Source organism: Cornus florida, unplaced genomic scaffold (assembly GCF_030987335.1).
Source record: "Cornus florida cultivar Cherokee Brave unplaced genomic scaffold, ASM3098733v1 CherokeeBrave_3.0.0_Hap2_Chr02, whole genome shotgun sequence".
Taxonomy (NCBI): domain Eukaryota; kingdom Viridiplantae; phylum Streptophyta; class Magnoliopsida; order Cornales; family Cornaceae; genus Cornus; species Cornus florida.
Window position 1 is genome coordinate 65,669,041 of NW_026775572.1, and position 24,088 is coordinate 65,693,128.

At 37.1% G+C, this 24,088-nt stretch overlaps 1 protein-coding gene across 2 annotated transcripts in view; it reads right to left on the reverse strand.

The window, feature by feature from the left end:
* Nucleotides 1-3,421: 3,421 nt before the first annotated feature.
* Nucleotides 3,422-24,088, reverse strand: part of LOC132295187 (DNA gyrase subunit A, chloroplastic/mitochondrial) — a 54,622-nt gene continuing 33,955 nt past the window's right edge. The window contains exons 18-27 of one of the 2 annotated variants that reach the window (XM_059793351.1): nucleotides 19,862-19,987; nucleotides 19,617-19,774; nucleotides 16,764-16,845; nucleotides 16,484-16,648; nucleotides 16,302-16,403; nucleotides 6,166-6,302; nucleotides 5,674-5,794; nucleotides 5,510-5,564; nucleotides 5,326-5,422; nucleotides 3,422-3,772 (exon numbers count right to left, since the gene is read on the reverse strand). In XM_059793351.1, the coding sequence (XP_059649334.1) occupies nucleotides 3,658-3,772; nucleotides 5,326-5,422; nucleotides 5,510-5,564; nucleotides 5,674-5,794; nucleotides 6,166-6,302; nucleotides 16,302-16,403; nucleotides 16,484-16,648; nucleotides 16,764-16,845; nucleotides 19,617-19,774; nucleotides 19,862-19,987 (1,158 nt within the window). In that variant the 3' untranslated portion in view covers nucleotides 3,422-3,657. Of the gene's footprint in view, nucleotides 3,773-5,325; nucleotides 5,426-5,509; nucleotides 5,565-5,673; nucleotides 5,795-6,165; nucleotides 6,303-16,301; nucleotides 16,404-16,483; nucleotides 16,649-16,763; nucleotides 16,846-19,616; nucleotides 19,775-19,861; nucleotides 19,988-24,088 lie in introns of both variants that reach the window. The other variant, XM_059793350.1, reaches the window with a different exon arrangement.

The following is a 24,088-nucleotide window of genomic DNA, read 5'->3' on the forward strand; positions in this document are numbered from 1 at the left end:
CTTGTGAACGAATCTGTGAAGATAAAAGTTTTGAGCAAATTGCTCCGAATTGAATAAGTTTGTTAGAAAATAGCTATGGGTGATGTCATATTTTTCTAAAAGTCCTAAAGTATCCTTTTTTATTGACAAGAATGCCCCTATCAATTTTGTATACATTTGAACACTTAATAAACTTATTTGGATGTATTTAAAGACCTGTCCAAAAAAACAAATCTAAATTCGTGAATATGAACTAGGAAAAAACAAGTTGATATATATAAAATAATTTTAAAAGGACAAATTATATGTTTGTGTATGGCAATAACTGCATTATTGAGAAAAAATAATGTGGGGTTGCCATTTTGTTTTAAATCACGCAGAATATCAATATAACTCTTGCCTCTTAAATAACACACTTATTATTTTATTTACTTGTTAATAATTAAAAATTAAAAATTATAATTGATAAAAAAAGTATATAAATGTTAAAAATTATCAAAATCGTTTACACTTTTAACAGTAGTATAGATAAATACATATGGACATATATATATTTCTTCAAATATAGAATTATTGAATTTGGTTACTTATTATAAATATAGGCTTAGTCTTAGATATTAATTTTTGAAATAAAATGTTGTCCAAATTTAAAGTAGCTCCAATATTTTTTCCTCAACATTCTCGTCTAAATGTTGGGCTTAATTTATCACTGTGTTAGATGGAATAAAAAAAACTACCCATATGGGCCCACTATTTATTACATGATACATACGATAGTTAATTGTTCATGTTAATGTGTATTGTTGTACTTGTAACTAATTTAATCAATCAATGCAGCAATTCTGCAAATATTAATTGTTCATGTTTTATCTTTTGTTTTGCAGTACGAGTTTTAGCTTTTACATTCAACCCATTTTCGAATGCGTATTATTTTCAATAAATTAGATGAAAGTTTGGTTGGTGTCAAATTGCTCGTTCCAATTCAATCAACATTAAAGCTTAAACTAAATACTTTAAATTAATTAATGTTTAAGAGTCTTATTGGACATTATTTATTGAAATCGCAACAAAATCAATTCAAGTATAACTACCAGCATTATTCATAAATTAAGTTTACTTTTTTAATCATGGAGTCTAAATTGAGACCACCAAATGTAAGTAGTCGTCCACTACCATATATTAATACCTAATTTGAGAGATTTTTTTAACTATCATTCTATTTTTTAAACCTTAAGTCACACAATTAAATTGCTCTTGCGTTTGCGCTTTTACTCTCACATTTTGTACGCAATCTTAATCTTTGTGATTTTGATCTCACTCCAAGTGACGTAAATTATGCCATGATCACGTGCCAAAACACGTGTTCTCGTGAATTAGTGATCTTCAACAACAAAACAATTACGCGCAAGATTATAATATCGACTCTCATCTTCTCCAACTACACAACTCCTCATTGGAACTCTCACTCTCACTCTACAAGACCAATATATATAAATTTAGTATATAGTTTTCTTGCATTACGTTGATGATTCATTTTTCCGCAATGCAACCAAGAATTTCAATTCCATTCCTTTCTTGACACTCTCTGACTCTGGTTGGTTGTAGAAGGTTAGCTCTAATTGCCATACTCTGTTTCGTCTACAATTCTCTCTCTCCCTCTCTAGTTTAGTGTGTTATATGTAATCCAAATTCAATTTTTCGAGCTTTTTTATTTGAATTTTGTTTTTGGATTTTCTATCTCCATGTTACCTATATGTTTGGTTCCTGGGAAAACGCAGAAAGAACGGAAATTGATATTAAAAATTATGTTTGGTTCTTAAGAAAACGTTAGTACTTAACTGAGGCTAATTTAGAATATTCGTTTTCTTAAACGAAGCGGAGTTATTCAATTTCCGGGACAAATCAATATTAATCATAATCTTATAAGTTTTCATTTCTTTTCTTTATGTTAGGAAACCAATACCAACAGCATTAGAAGTATATTAAGCAATTAGTATTTTTTTTTTTTTTTTTTTTTGAAAGGTCAATTAGTTTTTAATTGATTTAGATAATATATTATTTCCTTACTTATTTTCTTATTTCTCCTATATATAAGTATGCTATAATAATAAAATTAGAAAGTAACTTATTACCATGCCTTAACAGAGTATAGAAATCAATCAATCATTGACACATGCACAACTTTTTTTTTACCAAGAATGGCAAAGCACATATTCTCATCTTATTTTCATCATCTTTTAATGCTATTACAACCCTTTAGAATGACTTGAACCAAACGGACTCTATATTAGACCATCAACAAGATAACTTATACTATACCCTCAATACTTGACATGTGGTATGAGAAAGACTTATTTGTACCGGTGATACTACATCGTGACATTAACCAATTATATCTTGTCACATAAGTAAAAGTGTTTTATTTTAATGGATCCTATCACTATCCGTCAATATTTAATTAGTTGGTGATACCATGTCATTTATACAATAGTTTTAATAAAGTATTTCTCATGTGATACCCTTTCTCAATAAGCTTCTCTATTTTTTACAAAAAAAATAGAGAGTTTTCATTGGGAATCATGTTGTACCCCTCTCAACTAGAACTCCTCATTGATCGGTAGAGTGTTTTCCTTGGAAAGAGTATCACGTGTCAAATACCCTCGAAGTATTGTACATCACGTGTCAAATACCCCCGAAGTATTGTACACGTACTCCATTGACAAACAGTGATTGAGTTTATTACAAGCAGGTGTATGAAGCTGAACCTATTTCTTCTACTAATCTCCTTCGACCAAGAAAAGCACTAGGCACGGTACACTTACTCCATTGACAAACAGTGATTGGGTTTGATTACAATCCGTTGTAAACCTATTTCTTCTACTAATCTCCTTCGACCAAGAAAAGCTCTTTCAACAATAGAAGCTAGTATTCTGGAAAATCCTTGCTCTCCAGAGGAGAATAAGCTGGTGATCAATAAATTAGCGATATTGTGGAAGCTGATGTAGTATTGTTAGGTAAATTTTCTAATAGATTCTAAAACGTCCAATGGCATCCACAGTACCTTTACTACCCTTATCCCTAACAATTAGGGTTTGGAAATATTTTGTTTTCAGACCTATATCCTTATGCATCAGTCAACAAAATTGTTACTAATCTTATTGCCGAGGTAAGCACTAATCCTGAACCATACATATATTTTATCATAGTTTATCTAGACATCCTTCCATGGCTCTTAACGCTCGACTTGAAGGAAGCATATGATTTTGTGTCTTAACAATTTTATGCCTCTTATGGTTTTCCTGACACAAAGAGCATTGGGAAACCTCTCATTTTGCTTTCTTCATGTTTTGCAAGAATACTGAGCATCCTTAAGCAGAAACACATATATTTGCCTCTGCAGTCCCGGAATTGAAATAACACAATTTACATGAACCAGAAGAAATACAAAATAATACTTGAGATTATATAAACTTGCATGCGCACCAACACTTCAGGTTACAACGATGGAACCACTAAGGGAGTTCAAACTGTACACTGTAGATGCCATCCGACAAAAAATGTTATCATTTACAGATAGGTTACTTCCATCTTTAGTCTTGTAAGGCCACTAAATGATTTTACAAAACCGGCCCCTATCCTACTGGATGCTACAATCATAAGTATCAAATGCCTCGAATCTTATAAAACAGCAGCAGCTTCGAATTCTTCTTCTTCAGGCTCAGCTTCTGATGCTGAGATCAATGAAGCCGATTGGATTTTTCCACCATGCTCAAGTCGCATCAATATAACTCCCCTGAAAATATGTAAATATAATTGAGAGAAAGAGGAGAGAGTCAACATTCAAAGTTGGTCAAATAAATTACTGCTAACTGCTAACTATGTTATTTTGTTTAATGATCTCCAATGTGAAATGTTTTAGTCAATCCGCTTGCTACACAGGAACAGGCACATTATTGATTCTAGAAACTGTATCCTGTTTAATATTCTGTATGGGAAAGAGAATCAGAAAATCTAAAACATCCTGGTATAACAAATCCTATCCTTACCACATTCCACCCCATGGGGATTGACCTGATGATTGATTCCGACAAAATCGGATACAAACAAAATTTTCAAGTTATCAGAAAATTTTGTTATGTCCTATACAACACATCCTAGTCTGACCACCTTCCCACCTCATGGTGACTTAACTGATGATTGATCCCACACAACAGGGTACAAAAATATTTCCTGTTAACAAGACTGCAACACTATCCAAGCAGTGCTCACATTCTTATGAAAACAAATAACATATTCAAAGGCGTAAAGGCGGGAGTTCACTTGCTGATTCCCAATTTGATGCGACAGTAAAGCTTGCCATAAGAGAGACACTGCAAGTTAAAGGCCCTATGTTCTGAAACTTGATGCGTGGAAACAGTTAGTAAAAATAAAAATCATCCAGTTTTGGCCCTCCTTTATTGAAGATGCTGGGAGGGAGGAACAAACTGATTATATATCTAAAATCTTTTAAAAAATCAACAAACAATGATCGCTCTAGACTCGAAACTGTGTTCTCAAACATCATCATCATCATCATCCAGATGAATGGGTTTACAACATAAATTCTTTGTTTCCATCCTTTCAATTCTCAACTTGTCTCCTATTATATTTAAATATTTGAAGTCATTTCTATACCATATCCCATGTTAATTATGATTGGTCTCTTTGTTTCTTACATTAATGCAAATTAATTTTCTTATTTCTTACTGGTGTATCTACAAAATTATGTTATATATATCCATATCACGCAAGTGGACTTTCTCTTACTTTATCACTAATAGGCAGAACTCCCAATTTCTCCCTCACTTGTGCATTATTTAATCCCTTTGTGTCAATCCTACCATTCTTGGGAAAAAAAAAAAAAAAAAAGACCTACCATTCATCTTGACATTCTCATCTGACATGAATGCAATGTTCTTGATCCTTTTTTCAAAAACCAACATTCTGCTTTGTATAACATAATTGACCTAATGAGTTTCCTGTAAAATTTCCCTTGTTAACTTGTGATATAATATTCTATTATCACATGATACACCACTAGCCTATCTACATTTTGTGCTAATATCTTGATCTTGCTGCATGGGAAATTATACAATCCTAAAATTGCTGCATTCCTTGGCTTCATCAAGCTACGAGCATGGGAAATGCATGGTTGTACAAAGCCTTCCCAAGTGACCATGACCAAATCAAGCCAAAAAAAAAAGGAAACTGCTGATTTTTTTGTTCTGTGAATTTATGCCGACAAAAAAGAGAGGGAAAAAGAAAAATGCAAAAGAGAAAGAGAAAAGAAGATATCCCACTGTGTACCTTGCATAGCGTCCCTGTATAGAAATATCCCGAACTTTTATTCGGTTGACAGTTCCGCTCTGGCTCACAAGAACGACTTGTTCATCGCTTTCACCGTCTTCTGTTTACAACATTTACGGAGTAATTTTAAGAACACTCACATATAAACCAAAAATGCCTCCAAATAAATAATACAAATCATTACCTGCCAATGAAAATCCAACTACAAACACTGCTGCCAACTGATCTTCTTCAGAAAACTAAAACAAAAAGATCAGAGAAACTGTCATGATAAATGAAAGAAATAGAAGCAAAACAACAACTTAAATGTTTTTGATGAATCAAGAAGTAATCCAATACCCATCCTACCTTGTAACCTTTCACACCAATTTTATTTAAACCTCCCACGCGGAACCTGCTGAGAGGAACTCGCTTTCCGAGACCGCTCTCAGTCACGAACAACAGCCATGGGCCAATTAGGCCCTTAGTACTGTTCCAAAAGAATCAATAAACAAAAAGAAATAAAGTACCAAACTATTATGGACACAACTCATCATATAACATATGTAAAAAGGTTTTGAACAAAGAGAAACAAGCAGAGTAGAGGCTCTGATGCTGTTCTACCAAGTAATTTGGACCAACAACATTAAACCAGAGGGCAGAGACAAGCAGAGCATACAAATCCAGAAAGACACGGTAGATATTATTGTCTATGAAACTTGATAGACAAAACTTCATGAAACAAAGAAAAGTAGCAACTGGAAATTTGATGTGATGCTTATTAATTATAGATTACCAATATTTTTTTTGATACGTAAAATTATATACTACAAGTATCCATTATAATAGTTACGAAATTACTAGCTCTGATGAATTTCCGAGTCCGTCGCCAACTCTTTTGGCAAGGTTACTGGAATGATGTCCACACTGGCCATTTTATCTGCATTTTGTAGTTTCATGGCAACTGAACCCCTAGTGTTTCTTCCAATTGCTCGAACCTGACCCAAAACAGCAATGCAGTAAAGGGGAAAAAGGTAAGAATAAATATAGAAACGAGGCTTCATTATATGATCTACCAGACATCACCAGTTTCTACACATAAAGACAGATGATACAATTAACTGAGTGCAAAAATATTATAGTACAGAAGTTCTGCTGAAACAGATAAACAGGCAAGGACTTTAAAGAAGAGCCTAACTAGAACCAAAAATCTACCAACTTGAAATACAAACACGTGAATCCCTCTAAACTGATTCATATAAACGAAACAAAACACCACTTGATTATGAATGTGAATCACATTATCACTTGGACCAAATTCCCACCAGAGTACCATTTAATGGCATTGTAAGAATAGTGCACATTTGTAGTTAGTTTACCATCTTTTCCTTATCTTTTATGTGTGTGTGTGTGTGTGAGAGAGAGAGAGAGAGATATTGGGGTGAGGGAGATTCTCTCACCATTTTTCTCAGATTTCTAGTACCATTTAAAGGCATTGTAAGAATAGTGCACATTTGTAGTTAGTTTACCGTCTTTTCCTTATTTCTTTGTTCTTTTATGTGTGTGTGTGTGTGTGTGTGTGAGAGAGAGAGAGAGAGAGAGATTAGGGTGAGGGAGATCCAGTTTTTTTCTCTCACCATTATTTCTCAGATTTCTTCTTCTCTCTTCTACTACTCTCTTTATTTAGCCCTAAAATCTAACATGGTATCAGAGCACTAATCTAGATAGGTTGGGATTGCCAGTTGTAGTCGTTGACCGTCATCCTCGTCGTAGTCCTAAATCGTTAGTTCCATCGTGTCATCGTTGATTGTTGGTTTCTATATGTTTGTGTAATCGCATGATGAGTTTTGTATTGTGGTAGTAGTCGTTTGTTGTAGTGGTAGATTTCATGCCTGACTGTTGTTTGTTCGTTGATTGGTCGGCATTTCGTTGTTGGTAGGTCATGGGTTTATAGAGGTGGTTGTACAGTGACTTCCAATCGGGTTCCCGTTGAAAGGCAATTTTTTTATAAGATTCATTAAAAAACGGGTTAACCTGACTGGTACAAGGCGGACTGATTTGTTCCAACCCAATCGACCCAGTAGCAACCATCTGGGCTTAATCAAAACCGACTATAAAACAGTTGCTGGACCCGATTCTGAACAGTTTGCTCGACCCAATTCTGATCTATTTCCCTCATCCAATTCGGCCCACCCATCATGATCTGATCCGAATACGTGAACAGAGTTTAATCCAACCCAGTACAACTTATTTCCTTTCTAGGTCATTTTTTTCTTTGTTCTTTCCCCCCTGGTTACGGTCACTTCTTCCCCAAAATTTCAGTCATCTTCCCATTTTTTCCCCCTATATGGCATCCAGGTCTGGCCCTTTTTCCTCAACCACCTCATTTAACCTTCCAATGACCTTAGTTGAGCTCAATGGCAAAACTACATCCTATGAGCCAAATCAGTAGAGATTTTCCTTAAAGCTAAAGGTCTTGGAAAACATCCAAAAGGGTAAACCAAAAAAAAAAGTGATCCAATTTTCAGTAATGTTAACCAGTATTGAACCAAACATTAGCTCCACCTTACTTTATCTGGATACTGTCAAGCACATCTAGGACCGTCAAATGTAATTGTATTCTGGGACAGACGATATCACTCGCATCTACGAAGCTAAGTCATAATTCATTCATCAGAGGCACCGCTCTTAGCTCCAGGCACGATTTCCCGATTTGGACACGTAATCGCCCAAAATTTGCGAACTCATTTTTTTCAGTTCGCGAATTCCAGTTCTAGAATTCGCTTGAATTCACATATTGCGGCAATTCTCTCTGTTTGCGCAAATCATGCTACTAAAAAGTAACAATACTGCATGGACCCATGACATGATTTATGTAAACTAAAACATTTACCACTGGGCCACTATTTGTTAACTATATATTACATACAATTATTAATATATCTACTACTAAAAAATATTTATTTGATCAGAGAAATAATAACTAAAAATTTAATCTTATTAACTAGTTTTATAATAAAAAATTGACAAAAAATAATAATGCATTAAGTGAAATAATTAAATAAAAATAAATGTACAGACGCTCTCATGGCGCTCCCGCTCTTAAAGAATTTTAGAATTGATGCTCTCATGCTCTCACTTAATGTGACTTAGCTACGAAATGCGCAAGTAGTTTTTCAGCTTTTAGCAAGGTAATTAATGTTTAGAGGAATATTTTTCGAATGTAATGTTTAGCATATGCATCAGCAATGTGAGGATTTTAATGTTGTTAGGTTTCCCACTGATTTGTCACTGCAATATGAGTCAATCACGCATAGATTTTGGGCAGCCTAGCCTTCCATCTCTTACTAATGTTTTTTTCCAGACTCCAGCCGGTTACTCTTATCTAGTGGTGCTTCCGTTGTCCATATTGATAATGGTGGTGAACATTCAGCATTAACTGTCTCCCAGGGTGGACCCAGCAGTTCTCGCGGAGGCCGTAAGGTTCATTCTACATGTGTTGGGGGGGGGGGGGGGGGGGGGGGGGGGTAAGAGAATCCTGCAGATGACTCACCACGGCCTCACTAATCACACCGTGCATTATTGTTGGGATCTTCACGTTAACCCGAAATCATCTACCAATGCAAATCTGGTGTCCTATAAAGAGGATGTTCCTAGTTCGACAGCTCCACCCACTGGTTCTCACCAGGTTGCAAGTCTGATATGATCACTATCCCACATGATGAGTAGGGGGGGGGTAGAGAATCCTGCAGATGACTCACCACGGCCTCACTAATCACACCGTGCATTATTGTTGGGATCTTCACGTTAACCCGAAATCATCTACCAATGCAAATCTGGTGTCCTATAAAGAGGATGTTCCTAGTTCGACAGCTCCACCCACTGGTTCTCACCAGGTTGCAAGTCTGATATGATCACTATCCCACATGATGAGTATTCTCAGCTTATGTCTCAGCAACGCCCTCCCCATCGTCCATGGCTTCCTTCTTCCAATCAGGTAGGCTACAAGTCTATTGTCTTCCACTCTATTGATTCTAAAGCTTCAGACCATATTACTTATCAAAAAAACAAAAAAAAAGCTTCAGATCATATGACTGGTAGTTCTCACCTTTTATCTGATTTTCATTTTGTAGCTCCTTCTCAAAGTGTTACTCTTGCTAATGGTTCATCCTCTTAAAGTTTCCAGTTTAGAGGCAACTCATCTTAGTTCTTTCATGTCTCTTTTTTTAATATGTTCCTCAATTTACTTTTAGTTTGATGTCTATTAGTAAGATTACTAAAAATCTTCAACGTTCCGTTACATTTTATCCCACGTGTTTTTTAAGATAATAAGACAAAGAAGATTGGTACAGAATATGAAGTATGTGGCGTGTATTAATTTGATTTTGAGCATCTCCCGGAGCTCTGCAATCTCCATATCTCCATTTCAATGGCACTTTTGTCTTGGCTACCCATCACTTCCTGATTTGCAGCGTCAAGTCCCGAGTCTTAGCCGTGTTTACTCTACATATTTTGACACTTGTGGATGATCATTCATATATGACTTGATTGTCCTTAATGAAAGATCGCTCTAAGTTATTCTCTATATTTCAAACTGTTACAACAAAAGCAGCAAACCCAAGAATAAATCAAGAAACACGACAGAAAAGTAATCACACCACACAAAGAACACAAAGATTTAGCATGGTTCGGCAAAACCTACATCCACAGTGGAGATCCGGCAAAAGATTTCACTATACGAAAATAGGAAATTACCAGTTTCAACCCCTCAATCTCTCTCTGAGATTTTCAGTGTTTCTCTCTACCCACTCCAAACCCTAAGAACCCTTATATAACGGACTACAAGAGAGTACTAATTAGGGTCCACGACCCACAAGCTCATTCAACGGGTCGTATGCGATCCGGTACCAAATTTAGGCCACAACATCACGCAAAGCGTTCATAAAGAAATCAAAACTCAGTTTGGATGTTCAATTCAAGTCTTCCCTTCCGACAATGCCAAAGAATATTCCTCTAATCCTTTTGATACTTATTCTCGTGCTCAAGGTATTATCCATCAAACATCATGTACTTGTACCCTAGAACAAACAGGGTGGCTGAGAGTAAAAGTCGTCATCTCTTGGAAGTAATTCGCACTCTCTTATTTCATATGCATGTCCAAAACCGTTTTGGAGTGATGCCTTTCATACTGCTTGTCATCTCATAACCATATGCCATCATTTGCATTGCAAGGGAAATCACCTCATTTATCTTATGTCCTAATTCATCCTTGTTGACTCTTACTCCTTGACTGCTTGGGTGTGTATGTTATGCCCATAAACTTGGATCTGGTTTTGCTAAACTCAATCCTCGTGCAACTAATAGTATTTCTTGGGTACTCCCACACTCAAATGGGTAATAGTTGTTAGTCCTACCCTTCAACAATACTTCACTACTGCTGATGTCTTCTTTTGTGAGTCTGTCCCATATTTTTTCCAGATTTCAGTTCTCCTGTTAATATTACATTTGAGTCATCTTTGCAACCTGTTACTTTTCCTCTTCCCTCACTGTCTACAAGCCTTGATTCTCCTCAATCGGCTGCTCCATTACAGGTTAATACTCTCCATCTAGGCCACCTACCACGCTTCCTCCGCCTTCTTCAGTCTTTGTATACGACACTATCTGCTGCAAAGAAGCATGGATATGGACACAGTACGACACAAATACGCCGACACATCATATCTTAAAAGAGTATGACACAGACACGGAGTGGACAAGGCTAATATAAATGTAAAATTTCATTTATATATCTATTGAATAAGACAATTATCGAACTTTATTTACCTTATAATTTCAATACTAAAGTTACATAAGTTAGAAGATGAAGCTATTTGAATATCAAAAAGAATATATTATATATGATATTACTATTCTATCTTGTCATTGTAGTTATGTTTTTGTTCATATTACATACTGTGACGTGTTTAATGTCTATTTTTTAAAGAAAAAGAGGTTAGACACTTTGATATATGTTCATAATATTGTTTCTAGGACTGTCATATGTTTGTTTTATATATGACAATGTGTGGGATATGTCGTCAAGTATCTGGAATGTGTTGACCAAGTGTCCGAAATAATAAAAATTACTTTTAAATTATGGACACGGTCATGACGTGTCCAGGAGTGTCGGTGTCTCACACAGTATCCGACACTGACACGACACCTCATAGAAGTGTTTGTGCTTCTTAGGTCTGTTGTTTCCGACTCTTTACCTATTGCAATCCTTGTTCCTAAAAATAGATGCTCTTTGTATTCCGGGATGGAAAACCAATGGATGCCATAATAATGGGATGTGGGATCTTGTTCCTTGTCTTCTAGTACAAAACTCGTTGGTTGTAAGCGAGTCTATACTGTCAAATACCTTCCTGATGGTTATATAAGCATTTAAAGGGCCGACTTGTTGCTAATGAATATACTCAGACTTGTGTTGATTATGATGAGAATTTTTCACCTCTTTATAAGATTTCATCTATTCGAGTTATCATTTCTCTTCTTGCTAATCGTTACTGGCCTTGTTTCAGTTGAAGGAGTATGCAACATCGGTTTCATACTAAAGAGTTGGGTAAACTTAAAAATTATTTTCGGAATGAAATTTGCTAGATCAATGAAAGATACAAGATTGTCTAAGAGAAAGTATGTGTTGGACTTATTAAAAGAAACAAGTTTGTGAGATGTTCCTATGAATCCAAACACAATTCTTAGCTGGCAAGGATGATTTATTTACCTTGACAAATACTGACAACCGGTTGAAAAATTAATTTATCACACCATTACTCAACTTGATATCTTGTATGTGATTAGTGTTGTTGACAAGGGTGCCACATTGAAATGCTGTTGTTCGGATAATCTGATCTCTAAAGCGAGCTCTAGGCCTTGGGTCACCATATAAATCCAATGGGAGGGCTGGGTGAGATAGGGTCCCCCAAGTTGCGGCATGAGAACGAAAGTGCCAAAATCGAACAAAACTTCCGAACATCTGAGGACGAAAGAGAAAATGCTTTGCAGGGAACTTGATTCATGTCGGCGTATTCGTGCCTTTTTTGCCTATAAAGTGAATGAATCTACGAAGTTGGAATAGATCAAAAAATCATAACTCTCAATAGGTAATAGTATAATAGAACCGGCTTTGGAGCTGATGCAGCTCGCCAAGCCAGAAGACAGTCATCAACGGGTACGAATTCCACTGACTGATTCTAATTTGATCTCTCTATCTATATAAATAATTAGGCCAAGTACGAACTGCGTCATGGTACTCTTTATACCACTATGGCTTTCACTTTTAGGTGGGAGGTCTTACAGATGCTGATTGGGTGGCTGACTAACCTTCAGCTAGAAGATCCACTACAGGGTATTGCACCTTAGGACGTAATCAAGTTATGTGGAAGAATAAGAAGCAACTAGTGGTTCCTTGAAGAACTTGGTAGGTGAGTTCAAACTCCTCTTCCATTATTTTCAAATAAATCGAACAACTATACATATTGACTCTAATCCAGTGTTTCACGAGAGGGTTAAGGATATTGAAGTTGATTGTCATTTTATTCAAGACAAAATATTGAGTGGAAACATCTCTACTCTATTTGTGAGATCCGACGATCAATTAGCTAAAATGTTCAATAAGTCCCTAGGTCATAATCGTTGTTCCACGCTGAGATCATATGATATATATTCTCCAACTTGAGAGGAGAAGGGGGGGGGGGGGGGGGGGGGGGGGTTGCTAGAGTAGTCATATTGGGGGCGTCTTTTGTTTTCTTGGGAAAACCCCCCTCTTAAGCATCTTTAATGAAATCAATCTTTTCCAAAAAATAATAGAAGTGTATGACTGGAGTGTTAGGCAGAGTTTGCTGAGATTGCTGTGATGGAGGAAATTTCTTGGAGGCAAAAGTCTAGAGCTTTGTGGCTCAAGGAAGGCGACAACAATACGAAATTTTTTCATAGACTTGCCAATGCTCACAAAACAGGCAATCACATAGGGTGGATTCGGGTGGATGGGGAAATGTGTTGCAAGGAAGAAGAGATTTGTAAGGGTTTTGTTGATTTCTTTTCAGATTTGTACTCTGAACCGGTTGGGTGGAGACCTTACTAGCTGGGCTTCATTTTGACTCGATTTCGGGTGAGGAAAGTTCTTTACTGGAGGTGCCGTTCTCTAAAGAGGAAGTTTTGTCTGCTTTGAATAGCTATAACGGGGATAAAGCCCCAAGCCCAGATGGCTTTTCCATGCGTTTCCTTTTGAAGTGTTGGGAGGTGGTCCGAGATGAGGTGATGGGCTCTTTTCACGCTTTCCATGCTCGTGGCTCTTTTGAAAAGAGTTGAATGCCACTTTCATTGCCCTTATTCCGAAAAAGGGAGGTGCTCTGGATGTTAGAGATTTTCGTCCTATTAGTTTGGTGGGTTGTTTTTACAAGTTGCTTGCCAAAGTCTTAACCACTAGGCTTAGGAAGGTTATGGATGGCGTCATCTCTGATTCTCAGAATGCTTTTGTGGAAGGCTGTCAGATTTTGGATTATGTTCTTATTGCCAGTGAATGTGTTGACTCCAGGTTGAGTAGTGGGGTTCCAGCTGTTTTGTGTAAGCTGGACATTGAGAAGGCTTACGACCATGTGAGTTGGAGTTTCCTCATCTACTTGATAGAGAGGATGGGGTTTGGGGAGCGATGGAGGAGATGGATTCTTTTTTGTATTTCTAGTGCGCGCTTTTTTGTCCTTGTGAATGGAGTTCCGACGGGGTTTTTCTCTAGCTCGAGGGGCTTGAGACAGGGGAATCCGCTTTCTCCTTTCCTTCGTCTGTTTGTGATAGAGGCTCTTAGCAGGTTGTTGAAAAAGGCTGTTGATCTGGGTTTGTTGAGAGGCTTTCGGGTGGGTAGAGATGTTGCCAGTCAGTTGGAGATTTCTCACTTGATGTTTGCGGATGATACTTTGGTTCTTTGTGATGTTGATGTGTCCCAGCTGAGACATTTGAAATGCGTTTTGATTTGGTTCCAAGTTGTTTCTGGGCTTAAAGTGAATGTTGGAAAGAGTGTTTTAGTGCCTGTGGGGGATGTTCCTGATATTGAGATGTTTGCTCAGATCCTCGGATGTCGCACCGGCTCTTTTCCTATTTCTTACTTAGGTTTGCCTCTGGGTGCTCCTTCAAGATGTGTGGGGAGTTGGGATCCGGTGGTGGATAGATTTGAGAAAAGGCTGGCGGGTTGGAAGAAGCAGTACCTCTCCAAAGGGGGGCGGGTTACTCTGATCAAGAGCACTCTCTCTTGCCTTACCACCTATTTTATCTCCCTTTTTCAGATTCCTTCTTCGGTGGTGGAGAGAATTGAGAGTTTGCAGCGGAATTTTCTTTGGGGAGGGGAGAGGAGAGGAGTTCAAATATCATTTGGTTCGATGGGAGCAAGTGTGCCGTCCTTTTCGAAACAGAGGTTTAGGGATTCGAAGGTTGTTGCTTTTCAATAGGGCTCTTCTTGGGAAATGGCTATGGCGTTTTGGGGTTGAGAGGCGTTGGCTTTGGAGGAAAGTTATTGCCAGCAAGTTTGGGGAAATCAGTGGTGGGTGGTGTTCTCTTGAGGTGCGTGGTCCTAGAGGTGTGGGGGTTTGGTCTTGCATTCAAAAGGGTTGGGACGTGTTTCGTAATCATGTTCGCTTTCGGTTAAGAGATGGTAGGAGGATCAGATTTTGGGAGGACCTCTGGTGTGGAGAGCTTCCCCTTGCTCTCGCTTTTCCTCGACTTCACAGGATTACTTCTGACAGGCAGGCCTTGGTGGTTGACTGTTATCACCTTGATAACGAAAGACTAACTTGGGATGTTCAGTTTAGGAGGCATTTTCAGGATTGGGAAATTGAGGAGGTCACTCATTTTTTGGAGTTGCTGTATAGACAAGTGATCTCTCATGAGGAGGCTGATTGTTGGCTTTGGAGTCCTCACTCTCAGGGTCGATTCAAGGTGAGATCCTTTTTCAGGTGTCTTTTTATTGGGGAGGGTGGCTCTTTCCCTTGGAAGGCTATTTGGCGCTCCAAGGCTCCCCTTAAGGTGGCCTTCTTTGCTTGGACGTCTGTCTTGGGTAGGATTTTAACTCAGGATAATTTGAGGAGGAGAAAGCAGGTGGTTATCAATCACTGTTTCTTGTGTCATCGCGATGAGGAGACAGTCGATCACCTTCTGTTGCATTGCTGTATGGCCAGAGATTGTTGGGATTTGATGATTGGGTTATTTGGGGTCCCCTGGGTTATGCTATGTTCTTCTAGAGGGTTGATTGAGGCTTGGAGAGGTTTCTCAGTTGGGGCACTTATCCGGGATGCTTGGAGGGCCACCCCTCTATGTGTTTGGTGGTGCATTTGGCTTGAAAGGAATAGGAGGTACTTCAATGGCAAGGAGAAGCCCATTTCTATGCTTAAGTTCTCTATTATTTCTTCTCTCTTTTGTTGGGTCTCAGGGAGAGATTATCGTTCTGTTGAGGAGATTGTTATTTTTTTGGCCTCTTTGAAGGCTTGAGGCTTTTTGTGGCCTTTTCTTCTTGTTTCCTTGGGTTTCGCTCCCCTTTGAGCGTTTTTTATAAATTTCTTATCAAAAAAAAAAAATGTATGACATAATAGGGTGATGAAAGATCAGTTTTTTCTCACTGTCTTCTTAGATTTCTTCCCCTCTTCTCCTCCTCCTCTCTTAACCCTAAAATCTACAAGCATGAAAATATTTTTGTTCCCAGATGACCATAAAACTAGAAATTTCCAGATGCTAGGTCCCTGATTTTTGATCTTTCAACACAAGAATTGAAAGAAACAAATTTCACCGTTTCAAAATAAAATAAAAACAATTAAGTACGGACACAAAATCATGTTTTGCATGTGTCACCTTCACAAAAGATGAAACTTACATGAATCTTGCATTTTTTTAAAGTTATGTGACTTACATAGACCTTGCAATTTGAATCAGCAATTCCAGCTAAATAATAGTAAAGAAGGCACGAGAGAACTCACTTTCTCACAAGAACTCACAATAACCATTCCATTTTGTGACGCCATAGCCACACGGTCATCATTTGTGCAACGACGGACCCATTTGAGTTCATCACCAGGAACCTGTCAGAATATGATGCCTAAATAAATAATGTAATATTATCAATCAAGCCACAATCAAAGCTGTAAAGAAGAGGACAAACCAATTGAATTGCAATGATTCCCATCGATCTGATTGATGAGAAATAGTTTAAAGAAACTTTCTTGATGTAGCCATTTATGGTAAGCATTAGAAGATACTGATCTTCCACGAATTCACTCACAGTTATAATGGAGGTTATTCTTTCCCCATCAGATAAGGACAAGATCTGATTCCATCAGGAAACAACGATATCATTTGGCAGATACTGAAAAACTTCTAGCTAACAAAAAAAAAAAAAAAGTTCTAACTAAAATTTGAGTTGGGAGGGGAAGATAGCATACACGAATCAATGGTGTGCCAGCGGCAGCCCGGGTGCACTCTGGAATTTTATAGGCCCGTGCTGAGTACACAACTCCTTTATCACTACCCAAAAAAAAAAAAAAGAGGATATAAATCTTTTTTTTTTAAAACCACAATGCAAGAAAGACAACTCCATTACAAAATAAACAGTAGACATATATCCTAAAAGATAACTAGGGCAAAGATTGATGATACTGAAAAGGAACATGGATGAAAACCCAATTTTCATTTAAAATTTTCGACATGATTTTTGACGCAATCGATTGAGGTCGTGAGATGTAATTCTCTAGCAAACAGAGAATTGAGACGAGATTGCAGGCTGTGTGATAGAGGTCATGAGATGCCATTGAATCAAACAGAATCTCATGGGTTGTGATGCGATGCAAATCAAGTTAGTAGTGATGCAATGAGAAAACCAGATGCAGATTGTGATATGAAGGCAAAGCCGAAATTGAATTTCGTTGCTGCGATGGGATGCTATGCAACAAACAGAAATTAATTTGATATCAACTGAGGTGAACAGAAATTGCGATGATTGTGATTCATTAAACCAAGAACAAAGATTCAAACAGATTGCCACTGCGAACTTGCAAACAGATTAAGAACTTGTGAATTGAGATGCAAAGTGCAAAAATGGAGGTGTCGAACACCGCTGTGATTGCGATGAAGAATTTGTGCGAAATCAATTGGGCTATGATTGTGTGGGAAGCAAACGATGCTTTGGGGCAGTCAACAAGTACTATTCAATTCCCACGATCGATTTGCTCTGATACCATGTAGAGATTTGTACACAACCAGAATAAAAGAGGAAGAAGAGAAGAGGGAAATCATATGTACTAGGGTAAAGTGCAAAAAAAACCCCTGAACTTTCAGGCATTTGCACAAAACCCCCCTGATTTAACAAGTGCCCCCCTGAACTATTTAAAAGTTGCATTTGAGGACAAAAGTGAAATTTCCGGTACCGGATAAAGAAGATTAGTAAATTATCCATTAGAGAAACTACGCCGTTTTGGTGCTTTATAAACTTGTGCTGCTGATGTGTCAAAATAAAATTTCAATAACCAATAAGCATTTGACAACTCATCATTTTATCACAAAACAACACCCCACACTTTGCGTGGAACACCTGTTCCCCACCTCAATTTAGTACTCCTCCTTCCATGCTCATGGCCGCCACCAACCCTCTCCCACAAATTCTTCTTCTCCAACCACCTCCACCGTTCACAGCCGCGCCCAACCCCCTCCAACCCAACTCCCTCTCCATTTTCCCTCTTCTCACAACACCCCGCTAACTCAAGAACCAAACCTTGAGAGCCACAAAAAGGGGGTTTTGCCATAACTTTTCTCTCTCTAACCTTAATCTCTCTCCTCGCCGTCACGGCGCCGACGATGGCTCAGGCATCTGATTTTGCACTTCCAATCGCACTTCAACACATTGATTGATTACGTGTCTCACCAAACACCACCTCTCTCTCGGCCGTTAAAACCCTCATCGGCGTCAAGAGACGCCAAACCCTCCTCGATGCCAACAAACTCCCTCTCTCCACCTTACCCAACTAGTCCATTACAGTGAAGAAAACGATCAAATCCTCTACCTTGTCTTTGCACCAACCGGTAGCTGATTTACATGGTGGTCGCCAACGACGGCCTGGACCACATCGCGAGAGACGTATTCTCGGTGCTGCTGATGTATCAGCAGATCTAGAGCGGGAATGAGATTGCTGATCAGAACTTGATTGAAGTTAACAAAGAAATCTGAATTTCTGAATTTCTATGATGAAACGAGGGGAGATGGAGGCATTCGACTCTTCTCCACATTCAATTGTTCCAAACAAAGATGGCAATTTGATAGGGATAGGATTTGAACTTTCGACAACTGATTTGGGGTTCAATTTGGTAAAAAAAAAAAAATTAGAAAGTATCATCAATTTGGAAATTTTGTTTTATGTTCTCCACATTCAATTGTTCCAAACAGAGATGGCGATTTGGTAGGGATAGGATTTCAACTTTCGATGATTGATTGGGGGTTCAATTTGGTGATCTCTTCAATTTGGAGAAAAAAAAAAAACAGAAGAGGAAAGTATCATCAAATTTGGAAATTTTGTTTTATTTATACATTTAACAATTAAGGTAATAAGGTGGCAAGGGTAGCTTCGTCATTTTAAAATTACAGCCTATGCATGTGATGATCACGCGCCTATTTAACTGGAGGAACCAAACGGAACCTTGCCGGTGGGTAATTTTTGCAACAATTTTAATAGTTTAGGGGGTTAACTGTAAAAATAAAAGTTCAGGGGGGTTTTTAGGGGGAGAGAGTAAAGTTCAGGGTTTTTTTTTGGCACTTTACCCTATATACTATTATTCAATAGTTTTTAAGAATAGAAGAATACAATGTACAAAAATGAATAAATTATGCCCTAAAGAGGGCTGACAACTAAAAGAGGGAAAATACAATTTTATCCTCAAAACTAAAATAATTCTCTAACATTAACAATACTCAAACAGTTATGACTCCAACTCAAACCAGTTCACGGGTAACCTTTTGGTCCTTCCTAGATTCTCATAACATTAGATCAGACCAAGTTTAGTTCAGTTCTTGGTTGATGCCAAACTAATTCATGCCAAAACAAGTTGTGTCACTTTCGTACATTATTTAAAATATTAAAAGGCAAGTAAAGGAGAAAATCGCAGCACACACTTCATTCAGCATCTAGAAAAATATCTTTCTCAAGTAAAAAAGAAAGGGGGAAAAAAACAGAAATGGTAGGGAAATACAGTCACCTCCAGTACATGCAAAAATGTTGAAAATTAAAGTGGAAGCAGATAAGAAATACCTAAAGTACAGGACATGGTCGTGCGCATGACAAACAAGGAAGTCAGACATTGTGTCATTTATTCTCAATTTTCCAACTGATTTACCAATGGTTCCCCGTTTTTGGAGGTTGAAGGTGTCAGGTCTCATTCGTTTAACATAACCTTTCTCACTAATTGCCTGAAATCATAACCAAAAACTCATTGTAATTAAAATGATAGAAAGGAATGAATTTGACCAAGTGTAAAAAGCGCTTTGGTCAAGTACCAGTAGCATTTCCTCATTTGGGATAACATCTATATCTTCAAGTAAACCACTATCAGTGTCCTCTAACATCGAACGCCTTGGAGTGAAAAACTTCTCCTTTAGTTCAGTTGCTTCTTGTTCTATTAACTAAGAAGTGGCAGAAATAAGAGGAAATGATCAACTAATCAATTGAAATAAGAAAACATGTTTATAAATTGAGAAAAAAGAACCAGAGTCTCACAAAAATTAAAATGAAATGTAATACAACATTACAAGGAAAAAAAGATAAAACCAAAGTAATATAAGAAATCTAATGCAAGTTAAAAATAAAAAGAAACAAATAAATGAATTAAACAAAGTAGTTTCTCTACAGAAAAAAGAAAGACATAAGCAGTAGGGCAGTTGCTACAGCTTAATGCAAGAAAGTAAGTAAGCTTTTGGAACGCAAAGGAAAACTTCAAATAGAGCAAGTAATCAGAGCATGAGTAAACTATCAGCATAAATAAAAATTCAAATAGATCAAGTAATCAGAGCACGAGTAAAACTATCAGCATAAATGCTGTTCACTGTTCTTTACGCGTTGGAATGTTAGGACCAATTTGGCATTAAATTGCTCCACAGGTCGTCGTTTCCAGTAATTTTCATACACAGAAGTCTTTTCATGGGAAAACCATTTATGAGTGGAACATAGATGGTAAATCTGACTATCAGATCTATGAGGTTATACATCAAATGTTGATGTATAGTCAAGTTTGTAAAATCAACCAAAACAATGACCCAACTATTGCTAAATTCGTTGTTGCTGGTTTTACAGGAATCCTTAAAGGATGGTGGGATAATGTTCTCACAGAGGCTCAGAAAAATGAGATATTTTCAGCAATCAAAATTGTCAAGGATGAAAGTACTCAGCAAGAAGGGCCAACTCCTGATGCGGTGTATACCCTTATCACTACTATTGTTCAACATTTTGTTGGTCATGAAGGAGCTAACAGTGAACGAAGTAGAGAGTTATTACAGAATCTAAGATGTCCATCTTTAACTCGTTTCCGGTGGTACAAAGATGTCTTCTTAGCTAAAGTTTTGCAGCTTAGCGACGCTAACCATGAGCATTGGAAAGCAAAATTTGTGGATGGTCTTCCCACCTTTTCTGCAGAAAGGATAAGGAAGAAGTTGAGAGATATGAATAATGGTCTCTCTATTCCTTACAGAAACTATACCTATGGTGGATTAGTAAACATTGTAATTCAAGAAGGTTTAGCTCTCTGTAATGATCTGAAGTTACAGTCCCAGTTAAAAGCACAACGATTAACTGGTCGAAAAGAAGTAGGTGAATTTTGTGATCAATTTGCCTATCAGACTCCTTTATCTTATCCTATTAGTAGGAAAAGACATAAGGCTGAAAAGCCTTATAAAAGGAAGTACTCCAAAAGAAAGAATTATCAAAAGAAAGTTGATGATTCCAAACTGTACACTAAGCCTAAAAGGAAATATATTCCTAAAGCAAAGGGTAAAGGAAAGCCCAAAACAGAGGCTAAGTGTTTCAAATGTGGGCGTATAGGTCATTATGCCAATAAATGTAGAACTAAGGAGAAACTTAGCAGTCTTCAAATTAATGAAGAACTAAAACTACAATTAAGCAAATTGTTGCTTAATACTAGTTTTTCCGAAGATTCATCTAATTCCAAGGACATAGTCATGGAATTACAGTCTTCTTCCTCTGAAGCAGAAAGTAGTAGTCCAGAATGTTCTTGCAATCCTTCTTGTAATCCTTCACATGATTACTATAAAGCTATTGTTGAAATGAATAGGCTCAGTCTAAATGTTCTAATTGCCCATCAACAATCTTTATTGGATCTTATAGATCAAGTTCAGGATCCTCAGATAAAAATGAAAATCTTTGAAATAGGTTATGCCATTGCACAACCTAAAGAGGATAATGATAATCCAGATTTTCTAAGATCTGAAAATCATTATAGCATGAAAGAAGTTCTAAACAGATTAGAACAGCAAAGCCAAACCTCTCGTCCTGCAAATCTTCCAGATTTAAGAATGGAGGTTAACCTTTTCAAAGCTGAACTCCGCCAATTGAAAATTCATCAAACCAATATGGATTTGGAGATCAAACTTTTAAAAGAAAAGGCTAATCATGTTACTGAAACTTCACATCTTCCCAGATTAAAGTATCCAAACCTGAAGATAAGGATTATCTTAATCTTTTAAATCAGGTTACTTATCAAAAATGGTACATCTCCAATAATTTGGTAATCAATCAGGAATTTACCATCACTAATACGGTTGCTTTAGTTGATAGTGGTGCGAACATGAACTGTATCCAAGAAGGATTAGTCCCTACTCAATATTTTGAGAAAACCACTCAAGGTCTTACCAGTGCAAGTGGTGGTAAGATGCAGATTAAGTATAAACTTAATCACGTTTTTATTTGTAAACAAGGTATTTGTCTTCCATCTACCTTTTTACTTATTAGAAACAAGGCACAACAGGTTATTCTGGACACTCCCTTTTTAGCCTTGATTATGCCAATCGAGAAAATTAATTCTCATGGGATATGCTCAGTTTTACAGGGTCAGTCAATTACTTTTGAGTTTTTGACCAAAGCAGTAAACAAGCATATCAATGCTCATAAAGATAGTATTATCTTTAAGGAAAAGCAACTCAATTATTTACAAAAGGAAATCTCTTCCTTAGCAATCAACCAAAGATTGGTACAGCCCACTAAGCAACAAAAAATAGAGTCAATACGACAAAGTTTTCTAAAGGATATCTGCAGTGATGTTCCTAATGCTTTCTGGGACAAAAAGAAGCATATTGTTTCTTTGCCTTATGAAAAAGGATTTACCGATCTGATGATCCCTTCCAAAGCTAGTCCCAGCCATATAAAGGCTGACTACTTGGAACTTTGCAAAGCTGAAATTAGCTCTTTAATGGAAAAGAAGCTAGTTACCACTAGTTACTCCCCATGGAGTTGCAGAGCTTTTTATGTCAATAAAAACTCTAAAAAAGAACGAGGAGTTCCTCGTCTGGTTATTGATTATCGACCACTCAACTTGGCTTTGAGCTGGATCCGATACCCAATTCCCAACATTAAAGATCTGTTAGATAGATTAAAGTCTGCTGTAATATTTTCTAAGTTTGATCTTAAATCAGAATATTACCAGGTACAGATTGCAGAAAAGGACAGATATAAAACTGCTTTTTGTGTACCCTTTGGACAGTATAAATGGACAGTAATGCCATTTGGTTTAAAAAATGCCCCTTCAGAATTTCAACATATTTTGAATGACATTTTTAATCCTTATACTGAATTATCTATTGTTTGTATTGATGATATTTTAATATTTTCAAAATCAATAGATCAACATTATAAACATTTGAAAATTTTCAAAGATGTTATTTACAGAAATGGTTTAGCAGTTTCTGCTCCTAAATTTAAAATTTTCCTCACCCAAGTAAAGTTTCTTGGTCATGAAATTAGTGATGGAAAAATTAGACCCATTAATCGCAGCATTGAGTTTGCCTCTAAATTTCCAGATGAAATTAAAGATAAAACTCAACTTCAAAGATTTCTTGGTAGTTTGAATTATATTCGTAATCATTACAAGAACCTTGCACAGGATACAACAATTTTATATACAAGGTTAAGGAAATCACCTTCCCCTTGGACTTTGGAACATACCAAAGCAGTCCAGAAGATTAAACTTCGAGCTAAACAAATTCCTTGCTTGGCTCTAGCAAATTCTTCGTGGTTTAAAATTGTTGAAACAAACGCATCCAACATTGGATATGGTGGAATTCTGAAACAAAAGAATCCAGAAACATGATCTGAGGAGCTTGTCCGCTTCACTTCAGGAACTTGGAAAAATGCACAATTAAATTATTCTACTATCAAGAATGAAATTCTTTCTTTAGTTAAATGCATTTATAAATTCCAAGATGATTTAGTTAATCAGAAATTCTTGTTACGCATTGATTGTAATGCTGCTAAACAAGTACTGGAAAAGATATTAAAAATTTAGTTTCCAAACAGATATTTGCTGGTTGGCAAGCTGATTTATCTGCTTTTGATTTTTCAATTGAATATATTAAAGGCAGTTCTAACTCTTTATCTGACTTTTTAACCCGTGAATTTCTACAGGGTTCATGAGTCAGCCCCATAATGGGCAGGGCTATGGTAATACCACAAAAGGCCGTGGCAAAGGCAAGGCAAAAGACAAAGTGGTTATACCACTA